We start from the raw sequence: 15,404 nt of genomic DNA on the forward strand, positions 1-15,404 counted from the left end.
ATATATATATATATATATATATATATATAGTCAATTAATGTAAATGACTGACGATGTTCATTGATTGTGATATCTAGATGGTGAATTTTTGACCGTCTAAGTCTTTCTCTCTTTTAACACATTTGTGGAAACGTGTGAAGACGGGAAGTGGTTCATATTATCATATAGTTGCTTGTTGTGACCACCAGCTATACGTTAATTTTAGCCTATAAATAGGACTAACAACTCACAACCGTCGATCATAATCCAACACAAACATTCAGAAGAAACTAATTCAGCATCTAAGCGAAGGAAATGGCCATGTCAATGAAAGCTTCGGTTCTTCTTGGTCTTGTAGTTGTAGGCCTCATCTCTGTGGCTTCGGCCGAAACCGGAACCGCCACATTCTACACAGTGTATGTTCGTAAGTATATGCCTCAATACCAAAATTTCATTTGAGTTTTAGTTCTAGATATGGCGTATATTAATTATGACCTATATATAAATGTATATGTGTGTGTATGTATATGTTTAATGGAACAGCATCGTCATGTTACGGGTATGAAGACCAAGGAGTGATGATAGCAGCAGCTAGTCCTTCAATATTCAACAATCGCGCTGCATGTGGAAGAATGTACAATGTTAGGTGCACTGGACCTACAAACCAAGGTGTACCCCAGCCTTGCAGAGGCAATGGTGTGACTGTGAAAGTTGTGGATCTTTGTCCTGGATGTCAAGGAAATTCACTTGATCTCTCTCAAGAAGCTTTCTCTCAGATTGCCGACCCGAATGCCGGAAGGATTCAGATTGAATTCAACCAGTAAGGCCTTATAAACTATGATCATTAATTAGTTTCATAAACATTTTCAAATAGTCAATGTTCTTTGTTTTAATCACTAAAGTTGTGTGTTTTCAGGGTTTGAAGGTCCCCTTGGAGAGGACAAGCTATCAAGCTCAAGACTAATAAAGATGCTAATTAGTACAATAAATGAATAAAAAGAGCACCACTTAATTTGTGGGGAATTCGGATATGTGTTCCTCATAAATACTACATACCATGCACTTTTCCATAAATGATAATAAAGTTTCACTTTATTGCAACCCTTCTTGTTCTTTAAAACCTCGTCCTAACACAAAAGAAAACATATATATATATATATATATATATATATATATATATATATATATATATATATATATATAAAAGTATGAGGAATTCTCCTATGCGCATCTAATTTGCACATTTAAAATACTTATCACTTTTTAAGGGTGTGGATGAGCGAAATGACAAGTGGAACCCACTGCTTTAGGTCCCACATGTTTCAAATCAATGATGAAAACATAAGTGAGTATTTTAAGTGCACAAATTAAGTGTGTATAGGAGAATTCATCATATATATATATATGTGCGCTTGGTGTCTTTAATAAACTCATATGACACTCATATGTATGGTATTTCATAGAAGTCTCGAGTTCGAGCCTCTCCTCCCCTTATTGCATTCAAAAAAAAAATTGAACATACTAGATATGCGAAAGCATGGGGCTAAAATCTTATGATCACTATCTCTTCCCTTTTGGGTAATCGAATAATATTTCGGTCTTCCTGATCTTTTCTTCGAAAAAAAGAGTTGGGATATATATATAAAGATTACAGTCTTTTTACGTAACTTGGTACACCGAATTAAATGGAATGTTCATTCTCACGACATCTCTTTCTCGGTCTTGGTCAAGGAGAAACTCCATTTTGTGGATCTAATCGTTTGCAATCTTCCACATAATGTTGGAATTTATGCAAAGATTGTTGACTCTTCATCTCTTATATCAAAAAATAAGAAAAAAAACTTGCATTTTTTACTATACCCTTAAATTACAAGTCTTGCCTTATATCTCTCAATTGATTCATCTGGATTATGCTTTATTTTGTATAACCATTTGGATCATATGGCCTTCCTTCCCTTAGGAAGGTTGGTCACTGTTCATGTATTATTATCATTCAATGAAGTGATTTCTTTATCCATTGCTACGCCAGAGCGAGGAAATTTGTAAGCTTCAGTATAGTTTCTAGGTTCCTGATGTGAGGTGATTGTAGCTTAAAAAAAATGATCATATGAGAAAGAATTATGATGTAGTATATAAGTTGGGATTTGACGAAACAAAACTCGAATATAGACAACTTGCGGGAACAAATGAGAGAAAGAAACCACAAGATTTAACGAGGTTCGGCACAACTTACCAACATCTTCGGGCGAAGGAAAATGAAGAATTCCATTAATATGAAGAAGATTACAAAAGAGATGAGTTCTTAAACTCAAGAACTAACTCAAATCTCACTCTCTCTCGCTCTAGACGACACTTTCTCAGTGTTTACAACTCACAAAAGTCGGCCACACCAAAAAAACCCTACAAATAAAACCTATTATAAGGTATGTCCCATGCATATCTGAGACAAACGTCTGGACGACTCGAGGATCTCTCCGGACAGAAACTGAACTGTATCCAAAAAATGACCTGCTGTCCAGACGGCTTGAGGATCTATCCGGAGATATCCACCTAACAGCAGCTCCGTATGAGCCAAAAAATCACAGTATAATATGATAATAGCACCATGAATCAAGCCCAACATCAAGACACTACTATAATTGAAAAGTCAGAGTTGCCGTTAGAGATGAATCAAGCCACATATCAAGCACAACATTAGCTATTAACATGATTTAGAAGTTGCCGTTGGAGACAAATCAAGCCACTAATCAAGCCATGCATCAATGATGAGGATCAGGGGAGATTATTGAAGAATGCATACAATAGGGGCCGAAGACTGAAACTCAAAAAGAAGCAGGGACATGTAACAGCCATGCAAGCTAACTTGATCGTGGACAAGCCAGCTGGAGCATCGGCCACATCAGCAGAGGAAGTAGTGGAAGATACTATAAGTTCAATCAGAGAAGCAGAGATGTGTAGATCTTCTTAATTGAAGGAAGATATTGGAGTCAACTATTTATTTAATAAGCATAATATTACTACCAATAATGTAGCCTAATAATTAGGCTTGAATTAAAGTTTCCTGATTCTAGTTTCCTTAACAAGTATGGTTGATATGTAAACGTCTGGGGTATAAGAACCAGACTAGTATGAAGTATTAGAAAAGAAGAAAAATTATATAAAAAACTGAGAGTTATTCTCAAACCCTTTGTTTTCTTGTCTTCAAGTAAGTTCAAGAATTCATCATTGGTGCTTTCATTGAGAGCTGAACTCAATGGGATCTCTAAAGGAGCGAGTTGACGCGATGGAGTCCAATCTCCAAGCCGTAAACATGGAGTTACAAGCGGGTATCCTAGATGTGCAACAACGGATGATGCGACTCGAGGAGGTGATTATGAGGGAGTTAGGCAATCGCAATCAAAAATCAAGATCAAAACCAAAAAGAAGCGTGCAAACCACAAGTAGTGATTCAGAATCTACACAAAGTTCTGAAGAAGAGGTATCGTCCGAAGAAGGAGAAAGAACGGCAGCCGCAAAACTTCAAGAGAAAAACACTACCATCAACAAAGCAAGAATGAACTTTCTGGCCTTCAAGGGAGAAGACCCGATCGCATGGCTGAGCAGGGCGAATCAATTTTTTAAGTTCCATGATATTGAGCAATCATCCAAGGTGCAGTTTGCGGCCTTCTATCTAGAAGGGGAGGCTAATTTATGGTGGCAATGGATTGAGAGGATCTATCATAAGAAGAAGAAGGAGATTAAGTGGAAAGATTTCGAGAAGGAGGTACTTACAAGATTCGGACCAACAGGCTACGTGGACTATGATGAAGCATTATCCCGAATCAAACAAACGGGAGACCTGCGTGATTATTTGAAGGAATTTGAGAGACTATCAAATCAAGTATGCGGATGGCCGGAGAATGCCCTCATTGGCACCTTTATTGGAGGACTAAAGCCAGAACTAGCAAGAGCTGTTAAAGCAAGCAGGCCACAGTCATTGAGAAAAGCTATAGAGTGCGCCCGTTTGGAGGATGACCATCTAAACGACGCAAGGAGGAGTATGAAGAGTGAATATCGACGACCAACAGCAGCCACTGAAGCTACAAATCCAAAAAACACCGGCACCACTAATATCGCCCCAAGATCTCTTCCACCGGGGATCAAAAGGCTATCATGGGAGGAGATGCAGAAACGCAGGGAAAAAGGATTGTGCTTTAACTGTCAAGAGAAGTTTACACCAGGGCACAAGTGCAAGGTCCCTCAAGTTTTCATTATTGGAGCATATGAAGAGTCTGAAGATGAAGTAGGTACTGAAGAAGAGTTGCGAGATTCTAGTCTCGAAGGGAGAGAAGAAACCGATGATCATATGATTTCAATGCATGCTCTAGCAGGTGTAAGAGGCCCCAGAACCATGAGGTTCCAAGCACTGATTCAGAACCACCAGGTTTCTATTCTTATTGATAATGGGTCGTCACACAATTTCATCAGCATTACCACGGCAGAGAAGTTGCAGTTGCCAATTAAACCGGTGGAACCTTTCAACGTCCGAGTAGCAAATGGGGAACAGTTAACGTGTAATGAGGTATGCTATAAGGTTCCCATTAAGATACAAGGTATATACATATGTGTGGATCTGTTTGTGCTCACCTTGGTAGGCTTGGATATCGTATTGGGAGTCCAATGGTTAGAGAGTCTCGGGAGAGTGGTGTCCGATTACCACCATATGACCATGGAATTTGCTTGGGGTGATGGGTGGGTGAAACTTACCATGCAACCAACGGAGAAAACAGAAACAGTGCAAGCCCGAAACTTGGAGAAATTATGCAAAAAAGGAGGGCAGTGTTTTTCAGTACAAGAAACAACCGGCCAAGAAAACAAAAACCCAATTGTTGTGCATGATGACGTACAAGTATTATTAGAGGAATTTGCCTCTGTGTTGGAGGAACCAAAATCACTACCACCGTCAAGAGCTTTTGACCATAAAATCCCTCTCAAAGAAGAAGCAAAGCCAGTTAATGTGGCACCCTATAGATATGCGCATTTCCAAAAAAATGAGATTGAGAAGCAAGTAGCGGAGATGCTTCGGAGTGGGTTCATACGGCCTAGTAACAGCCCATTCTCTTCGCCGGTGTTGTTGGTCAAAAAGAAGGATGGAACGTGGCGATTTTGCAATGACTATCGGGCCCTCAACGAAGCCACAATCAAGGATAGGTTCCCAATTCCAACCATCGATGACATGTTAGATGAGCTGGGCGGGGCGCGATTTTTTTCTATATTGGACTTGCGAGCCGGATATCACCAGATTCGAGTACACGAGAAGGATATTCACAAAACGGCGTTTAGAACGCATCATGGCCATTACGAGTATCTGGTAATGCCGTTTGGACTGTGCAATGCCCCATCCACATTCCAATTTGCAATGAACTCCATCTTCGGTATGTTCCTTCGGAAGTTCATATTGGTATTTTTTGATGACATTCTTATCTACTCACGGACTTGGGATGATCATATTGCACATCTACGTACAGTCCTTGGTATTTTGAACTGTCACAGGTTTCACATTAAACCCTCAAAGTGTGCATTCGCGCAAGAAGAGACTGAATATCTCGGTCATATTATTTCCCAACAAGGAGTACAGGTGGACCGTCGAAAAATTGAAGCAATGATAAATTGGCCCAAACCGAAGAATCTATCAATGCTAAGAGGATTTCTCGGACTAACCGGGTATTATAGAAAATTCGTGGAGCATTATGGTCTCATTGCCAAACCTTTGACAGACATGTTGAAGAAGGGCGGGTTTCAATGGACCCCGAAGAGTGAGACAGCATTCGAGTACCTCAAAGAGGCTATGTCGAAGACACCCATCCTTGCTATGCCAGATTTCGAGATGGAATTTGAGGTTCACACTGATGCAAGTGACATGGGGATCGGTGCGGTGCTAACACAAAATGGTAGGCCTTTGGCTTATCTCAGTAAAGCCCTCGGGCCGAAGAAAAAAGGGTGGTCAGTGTATGCCAAGGAGATGTTAGCTATCATCGAGGCGGTTCGATTATGGAGGCCCTATTTGCTTGGACGAAAATTCAAAATTCTCACCGATCAACGACCCTTGAAGCACTTATTGGAACAAAGAATCATCACACCAGAACAACAGAAATTCGTAGCGAAACTGTTGGGGTACGAGTTTGAAATTCACTATCGTCCTGGCAAAGAGAATCATGTGGCGGATGCACTATCACGGAGGGAAGAAGGGTCGGTACTGACTGCAATCTCAGGTCCCAATTGGCCTATTTGGGATGAGATTAGAGAACAAACCCCACTGTGTCCAAATGGCCAAGACATTAAACGGCAGTTAGAGGAACAACCTGAGGAGGAGACAGATTATGAATTGAAGCGGGGACTAATTCTTTTTAAGGGACGAGTATGGGTACCAACTGGAGCCGACCTACGGAGCAGAATTATACAGCATTTCCATGACTCGACTATAGGTGGTCATTCAGGGATTTATCGGACATGGGCGCGGATAGCTCAAATTTTCTACTGGCCAAGAATGAAGCAAGAGGTACGGCACCATGTCTCTGCGTGTGATATATGTCAACGGATCAAGAGTGATTCACGTAAGCCGAGTGGTCTTCTCCAACCATTACCGGTTCCACAGAGGGTGTGGGAGGACATATCCATGGATTTCATTGTCGGACTACCTCGGTCTAATGGGTTCGATGGGATATTAGTAGTGGTGGATCGACTAACGAAATATGCTCACTTTGTGGCCATGGTACACCCATATACAGCCAAATCAGTAGCCCATATATTTGTGAATAATATAATCAAACTCCATGGTATACCAAGGTCAGTTATCACAGATCGTGACCGAATCTTCATTAGCAATTTTTGGAGTGAATTATTTAAGTTGCAAGGGTCTAAATTATCAATGAGTTCAGCTTACCACCCTCAGACGGACGGTCAAACTGAGGTAACTAATCGATCATTAGAGCAGTATCTTCGAGCATTCACGCATCAGAATCCTCGAAAGTGGGAAGAATTTTTAGCTTGGGCAGAATATTGGTACAACACTACGTACCATGCTTCCACCAAGCGGACTCCATTCGAGTATCTCTACGGACGTACACCACCAGCTTTGGTCAGTTATACAGAGGGGTTATCACCAAATGATGAAGTGGATAAAGAATTAGTGGAGAGAGACGAGTTGCTCAAGGACCTCAAGAATAACTTGGAGAGGTCTAACAACCGGATGAAAAACCATGCTGACCAACATAGAAGAGATGAGCAGTTTAACCCTGGAGATTGGGTTTACCTGAAGATTCAGCCACATAGACAGAAATCACTATCTCAAAAGGCACTCTATAAGTTAAGTAGTCGATTCTACGGACCTTATCGCATTATACAGAAGATAGGTGAGGTCGCATATAAACTAGAGTTGCCAGATGATGTTCAAATTCATCCGGTATTTCACGTGTCCCAACTCAAAAGAAGGATAGGAGATGGCGTGGTCAGTACCCCGGTCTTACCGCCGGTAGATCCTGAAGGAAGAATGTTGCTGTCACCATTCAAGGCCCTGGAGTATCGAAGGATCAAGCGAGGAAACCGCCTACGGTGGGAAGTTTTAATCCAATGGGATTCGTTAATAGAGGAGGATGCAACATGGGAGGACGTGGATATGTTCAAAGTGCAGTTTCCCAACTTCACACTTGAGGACAAGTATGTTCTTGAAGGAGGGAAGAATGATGAGGATCAGGGGAGATTATTGAAGAATGCATACAATAGGGGCCGAAGACTGAAACTCAAAAAGAAGCAGGGACATGTAACAGCCATGCAAGCTAACTTGATCGTGGACAAGCCAGCTGGAGCATCGGCCACATCAGCAGAGGAAGTAGTGGAAGATACTATAAGTTCAATCAGAGAAGCAGAGATGTGCAGATCTTCTTAATTGAAGGAAGATATTGGAGTCAACTATTTATTTAATAAGCATAATATTACTACCAATAATGTAGCCTAATAATTAGGCTTGAATTAAAGTTTCCTGATTCTAGTTTCCTTAACAAGTATGGTTGATATGTAAACGTCTGGGGTATAAGAACCAGACTAGTATGAAGTATTAGAAAAGAAGAAAAATTATATAAAAAACTGAGAGTTATTCTCAAACCCTTTGTTTTCTTGTATTCAAGTAAGTTCAAGAATTCATCAATCAAGCACAACATCAAGACACCAATATGATTGAGAAGTTGCTGTTGAAGACAAATCAAACCACACATCAAGCCAATAATATATTTGAGGAATCAGAGTTTGTACAAAAGAAAATCTCTCTTGGACCGCTGGAGATTCTATGTAAGGAAATAGTCCAAGGGTTGACAAAAAACAAGCCTTACAAAAGGCAAACTTCAAGGAGGCAAATATCAAGGAGAAAAATAGGAGAACATATTGTTTTCCTTATATACTTTTTGTTACCGTTGATTGACTTGTGTATATAAGCATATCATTTGTACATAATAAAACAACTTGCTCAAGAGTGATTATATGAATTGATCATCCCTCATTGCTTGTCAAGTTATTTCTTTTTGTATATACGTTTGAGAGAGATTTTTCAATGCTCAAGCGTGTCAAAACCTGAATTGAGAATGATAATAGTATTGCAATATGTTAGGTTTTAGAGTGGAGAAAGTGGGCTCAGTGTTTCACTTGTATCTATTTCATTCACTTTTTAATAAAACTTTACATACACAATATATAAAGAAAATATAATACATCTAGAACATTCCTAGACGCCACACATTTGACAATACGTGGCTTCCATATTAGCCACATAATAGTATAGACTCATACTTCAACACAATCATAATCTTCCAAATATGCAGGAATTTTATTCATTCTTTTAGAATCTTGTGTTATATTTTCTGTATTCAAGTTAATTACAAGTTCAACTCTCGTTGTTTCTACTTCTATGTTTTGGTTGGTGAGTGTTGGTGCAAATTCACAAATATATGAAATCACGCAAGTAATAAAGAGAGAGTAGAGTATCGTTCCATAGAGATTTTGGCAATTTAATTCATAATCAAAGTTACAATTATGCTAAAATGGAGAAGCGAATTGGTTTAAATTTGGTTTGTTCTAAACTAAAGCAAGTATTAAAAAGTGATTAACAACTAAATTAAGCGAGTAAGTAAAAACAAGATTGAAGTCAAGAATGAAAAGTACTAAGGTACCTAATTTCATCGTCCCTTATCCGATTCAACTCCATTGGCTCCTTAATTTTCTAAATAACTACCTCATTGTTGACAATCGGTTTCCCTATCCTATCCAATGCTCCATTCCTGATTACACCAAAAGTGCCTCTATCCCTAACCCCTGTTATTCCTAACAATCGGGTTCAAGAGACAAATATCCATGAAGATTTGTGGATTAACCGTATAGCGATTGCATAGGTCATGCCCCTATATTCCTATGGTTCATGCAACCTATGATGTCTATGGTAAGAGACAAATCCTAGATATCTCCTTCCGGTCTCAATCTAGGCAACGAATCAATTGAATGATGGCCAAACATCCAAAAGCATTAAGCACACACATAAACAATCAACAATAGATAGAAATCAAGAGAAATCAAAGCTAGGTTTATTGAATCATCAAAGTTAGGTTGCATTAGGTCCCTAGCAAGAGAATCTAGCCACTCATGGAGTCAAGATACATCATCAAGTAATGAAAATCAACCATAAAAACAAAGATAAAAAAGGAGAGAAGAAACCCCCTTATGACCCCTCTTCTTCTCCAAGCTTCAATGGCTTCCTCCTTGAGAGCTCCAAGACCCTAGTCTCCAAGATCAATCCAAGTGGGAGATAATCCCCTTAAAACCCTAAAAACTATCTTTTTATACCTTCTTAAACTCCTATGTCATTTCTTTAACAAGTTGGGGTCATTTTTGACTCAAATCCACTTGAATTCAGGATTTTTTCACGAAATTTGTTGTGCTGTAAATAGTAACTCCGATCGATAAGAAATATATCCGATCGATCGGAAATACAATATGGAAATTGAGCTTTACAAGGCCGATCGAGCTCCAATCCCAATCAATCGGGATTTGGCTCTATCTCTAAAAGTTACTGATCCTGAGTCGATTTTGCTCTGTTTCTTCAATGCATGCCTCGAACACTTGAAATGTGCACAAATGAATTACTTAGACAATATCAATCCTCAACTCACTCAAAATGGTAAGAAAATACATGTAAAGGGGTACCTAATATATGTAAATTCTAGGAACAACAGTCAATAAGTTATCCTCAAAAGGGTACTCATCTTCAAGTAATGACACATCCCTATATACGAAAATATCATTTGTCTCTAAGTCTATAAGCTTGTAACCCTTGATATTACAAGGGTAAACCAGGAGGGCACAAGTTCTAGCCCTAGGATCAAATATGGAATTCTGCCACGTGTTTAAGAATTTTGGCGTAACATAAGCACGCAAAAACTTTAAGCTCATCATAATTGGGGCCCTGGTTATATAGAATGTGATAAGGATTTCTTTTGTCTAATGTAAACTGCATTAAGCACACAGTACCTCCACTACAATTCTGGAACATTAAATTGCAACCTAATAGTCCTGCTAACATTCACAATGTGCTAGTGTTTCCTCTCAACAACACCATTTTGTTGAGGCGTGTACGAACAACTCTTTTGTAGAATTATTCTTTCCCTTTTACAGAAGTCTAGCATATTGAATTTCATGTCATTATCTGATATATAATGACTTTGATTTAATAGAAGAGATAGAGATATCAGTAAAAAGCATCTCAGTCATCCCAGTAGTGGATGTGTCACTCTCTGGTTCAATCACAAGGTTTTGTGGGCCCCTACACTTACATTAATCAAGGGACAAGATCCACCACTGGACTACTTTTTACTGGGATCCCTAACATTTTTATTGATTTAAGTGTTGGATATTGTATTTACAAAGTTATTAAAACATATTCAATATGATCCTTAACCTCTGATATTATTTTCATCCATATGATCCTTGTGGCTCTAAAAAGTTATCAACAACTTAGAAAGTACTTGAAACCATCCACAGAGACCACACTTTTTTTTTAAGAAAAGGTCTTAGCCCGGAATTTTATTAATCAAGGAAGAGAAAAAACCTCTCTTCGATGGCTTACAAGAAACAAGGGGGGCATGAATCTACCTCGACAATAAGAAGAAAAACACACAACAAAAGCACAACCAACCACACAATAACGAGCAGAAAACCCACAAGAAGCCTATTTTTTGATACGAAAAGCTGAGATCCCCAACCTATCCATCTAGATCAGACCTTTAACAGTAGGAGGGAGATTATAGGAAACTATCATAGACTACATAAACTTTACTGTTGGATGCTTTGGAAGCCAGGAAATCTGTAGCACCATTGAGCTCCTTGTATACATGTTTGAAGCTGATGTCCAACGACATACAGTTTTTGGCTATAGCTCTCTTCAAGTAGATCAGATTCCAATGGCAACTCATGCTCTCAGAAAGATTGTCAATAACAAATAATGAATCAGATTCAACAAGCAGGTTTGAGAGCCCTAAGGAAGTAGCAAGATTTATACCCTCATATATAGTCATCATCTCAGCAAAGGTAATGGAATTAGAGCCACAAAAATTAGAAAAGGCAGTCACAAAAATGCCAGAGTTACTTCTAATAACACTTCCACCCCCTGAATCTCCAGGATTAATCAAGACACTACCATCACAATTAATTATAGTAACATCATGAGGAGGAGGGTTCCAATAAAGAATAGAAACCTTACCTTTACTGCTAGCTCTCCTAGGAATTCCACAGAGACCACCCTATTCAATTTGACCCCAAATATCCAAATGCACAAGATCAAAGGAAGCTACACTTTTACTTTCACTAATAGAGAAGGATTTTCTTTTCATTTTAGCCAATGGACAAACACTACAATCATCTCAGAAATTGGTATCCTACTTATCTCAATTAGTCAGTTACTGAATTGTACACGCGGGATTTCATGTGAATTATGTGGAACATGTAGAGCTCACGAATTCACTTGACTATTATGCATCCTGTTGGACCAAAGGTCCTACATTTTAGTTTTGATGATTGAATCATGTCATGCTATTTGATTTAATACATTATGTCATGAATTTGAGTGTTGCATGAAATCGATTTTCATTAAAGTGCTTCAAACCTAGTTGAGAACTAAACAATCATTTTTATATCAAATGAATTCGGATTAAGCTGAAATTTTGTAGATACATTATTTACATCATAATGAACATTTTTCATGAAGACATTATTAAGAAATTTTGATGTTTCCCTGCTCAAAATCGTTGTCCAAATATCTGTCCGAAATTGTTGCGCAATGTTATTATCCGATTGATTTATGTGACTCAATATATGATTATATGATATTTGTTTGAACTGAAACTTTACATGAATATTCATATATATGTGATTTTGTGTTTCATACTAAAAGATTAATTATTTATATTAACTAACCTATGTTCAAAGCATGAAGCTCTTTTGAGCTTACAAGCATATTGTGGTGTAGTACACCATTTATATTTTTCAGGTTAAATCAAAGAAATTTCAAAGTTGTCTAAAATATATGGTAGCTCAAGAATGACCTAGAAAAGGTCTAGGGCTAGACAAAATCCCGGTGGCACCTTTGCAAATCCACTATGAGAAAATTGAGTTGAAAATGGAAATCGCCTATGTGGCAACTAAGGTGGACATTTATGCGACATGTAAAGTATATGTGGTCGACTTCAAAATGTGTCAAGGAATTAATATGGAGCCAAAGTGAGCTGTTGGTGCCAAAGTCAAAAAGGGAAGAGAGTTTTGAAGTGAAATTGCAGAAATCATGGAACTTCCTTATATATGCAAGCCACGTGATCTAGCTTCCATTTTTGCAATTATTGACTTGAAGAATATCAAGAGAAATTCAAAGAGAGCCGAATGCATATTTTCCTTATCAAACTTTCATATATGATCAAGCTGAATTCAAGAGATTGACAAGTTGATTCATGCAAGGCATTTGAATGCAGAATGAAGGAATGACGTGATTTGGTTATAAAGTTGATTAGAGAATAAAGTGTGATATGTCTTTCCATTTATAAAGCTTTGAATCAAGCTATTCTTGAAGATTGAGTGGCGGTACAACAAACTATGATTCTAATATGACAAGCTTGATTAAAATATTTAATGTCATGATTTGTGCAAGTCAAAGGTCATGTCATTACCAAAGTTTTGGAGTCGACGATTAAGGAAAGGTAATATGCAAGAGAAGATCATGGAGCGCTTTTATCATGGTTATTATTGGAGTGTAATTCCAGATTCAAATCAAATACAAGAAATCTTCTATTCAGTCAAGACAGAATACAAATAGGAGCTGATTTTCTATATGGTCCGAAATCTCATAGTAACAAGATGAATCAAAGCAAGTTTCCTTATCAAACAAGATGTTTTCTCCTTTGACATATAAGAAGCTCTAGTCGCCTATGTGAAGTCAAATTGTTGATTCTATTTCCCATTATGAAGAGCTAAACAATGGGGATAATTGATGATTCAATTGGGAGCAAATCATGGAGAAAATCAGTCAAGATTAAGTAGAAGTCTTTGAGGGTTTCTAAAAGCAAATTTAAAGAGACAAGTTGCTGTCCTATAAAGCTATACGTGAGATCAACAACAAGAGAAAGGAAAGAGTTGGCTGAATTTTCTGCATTATCCAAAGCAAAAGAATTATTCACTTTTCCTCTCTCTAGCCGTGAGCACTTGTAACCTTTCTTATTTTCTCTAAGAGCTCCTACACTTCACAATACCTATCCTACCCGTGAGTTAGAGAAAAAGATTGAGAGTTTCATTACACTATCTTGTATCTATACACTTGAGTGAAACCTTTGAGCCTAAACTTGTAACCCTATTCGGGTAACACCCTTTGTGTAAAAGTTTGTGGTTACTTTAAAAAGCCACGTGATATAGTGGATTTGAAAGCCTAGACAGGTGTTGTCCGGGTAGTGGAGTAGGAGGACTTGGGGAAGTATCCGAATCACTCTAAACACTCTTTGCATCTCTCTCCTTCTCCCTTTAATTTATTGCTTACATATTTGGTTTAATCAAAGTTTGCTGCCATCATATTTAGAAATCAATTTGTACTAAGCTTATCACAAATTCATTTATTTGTCAAAATCAAAATTTGAATTTTCACTCCCTTAAGGTTTGGTCATTATACTTGTAATTATTGATATTGCTATTTGTTTTTATACATATCATTGCTTTGCTCTAAACTATATCCGATTGATATATTTTTGTTTTTTTTGTCCATCTATATACTGTGCATATACCATATTGATTATTTGTTTTGCGTTGTGTGTGACGATTTTGTTAAAGAGGATTCCTAATAGGAATTTGGGGACACAATTCACTCCCCCTCTTGTGTGGCCTAGGTCCTACACATCCAACTCAGCAGCTGAGATAAATGGAATACCAACTATTGGGATCTTTATCATTTTCGTTCCTCTTCAATGTGATTGAATCCTGTAATTCACATGAAAGTGACTCCACAAATGAAAGTTCCTTCGAGTCAGAGTCATTGAAATTATGTTTGAGGTGAAATCCGAGTATATATGTCAAGTAATAAGGATTTCTTCATTTGATTGACTGATTGATGATTTCGGAGACTTTCAAGTTATGGTTGAGGAACAAAAATGGGCTTGAAGTAGTAGGAGTAGAGCTGTAGAGGTCTGATTTTCCAGACCTTTATATTTGCCGTGAGCCATATGAGAATTTTTATGATACCATGAAATTGTTCTAGTTTGCATGTTGAAAGCAAAAGCCGAATCAACGTACAGCTCATTTGATTCCATCAAAACTTGAAACTCACAAGAACGACACAGAGCAATAAAAAAAAATATGACCTCAGTGATAAACTACAGTAATGAAGTAGAAGAAATTATAAAATAAATAGGAGAACCTGTCGCATCAAGCAACATCAGAAACGAGAAGAAGAAAGAAAGAACGAAAGAAAACGACGTCGTTGTGAGTAGATTTGCCGTATAGAAGCATCTTAAGTGTAAGTCTGAAACGTCCGACGTTACCAACAAAGAGAAATGGCAATGTTTTATCTCTGTTGCTTCGGCTTAATCCTGTAGCATTTGTTCGGCAATAAGCGCTACGGGTTAACTATATAAATACAAAATGTAGAATTTATACGGAATATAAAATTCAAAGTTACCTTGTTCAGTAATAGTTCCATTTCTTCCACAAATCTTGTTTGTGCAACTTCTAATACATATATAGTAATCAGATAGTTTGCTTGTTGTGACCACCAGCTGCCTTCATTTGGTTTCTATAAATAGGACTAACAACTCACCATTGTCGATCATAATCCAATACAAACATTGAGAAGAAACTAATTGAGCATCTAAGCAAAAGAA

At 37.9% G+C, this 15,404-nt stretch overlaps 1 protein-coding gene across 1 annotated transcript; it reads left to right on the forward strand.

Annotated features, from left to right (window-relative positions):
• The first annotated feature begins 241 nt into the window (after window positions 1-241).
• On the forward strand, window positions 242-1,080 carry LOC119993567 (EG45-like domain containing protein). The gene is made up of 3 exons (XM_038840751.1): window positions 242-403; window positions 523-799; window positions 896-1,080. The coding sequence occupies exons 1-3, from the start codon at window positions 295-297 to the stop codon at window positions 900-902; spliced, it is 393 nt and encodes a 130-aa protein (XP_038696679.1). The 5' UTR covers window positions 242-294; the 3' UTR covers window positions 903-1,080.
• Window positions 1,081-15,404: the final 14,324 nt, after the last annotated feature.

The sequence above is a fragment of the Tripterygium wilfordii genome, chromosome 23 (genome assembly GCF_013401445.1).
Source record: "Tripterygium wilfordii isolate XIE 37 chromosome 23, ASM1340144v1, whole genome shotgun sequence".
Classification (NCBI taxonomy): Eukaryota; Viridiplantae; Streptophyta; class Magnoliopsida; order Celastrales; family Celastraceae; genus Tripterygium; species Tripterygium wilfordii.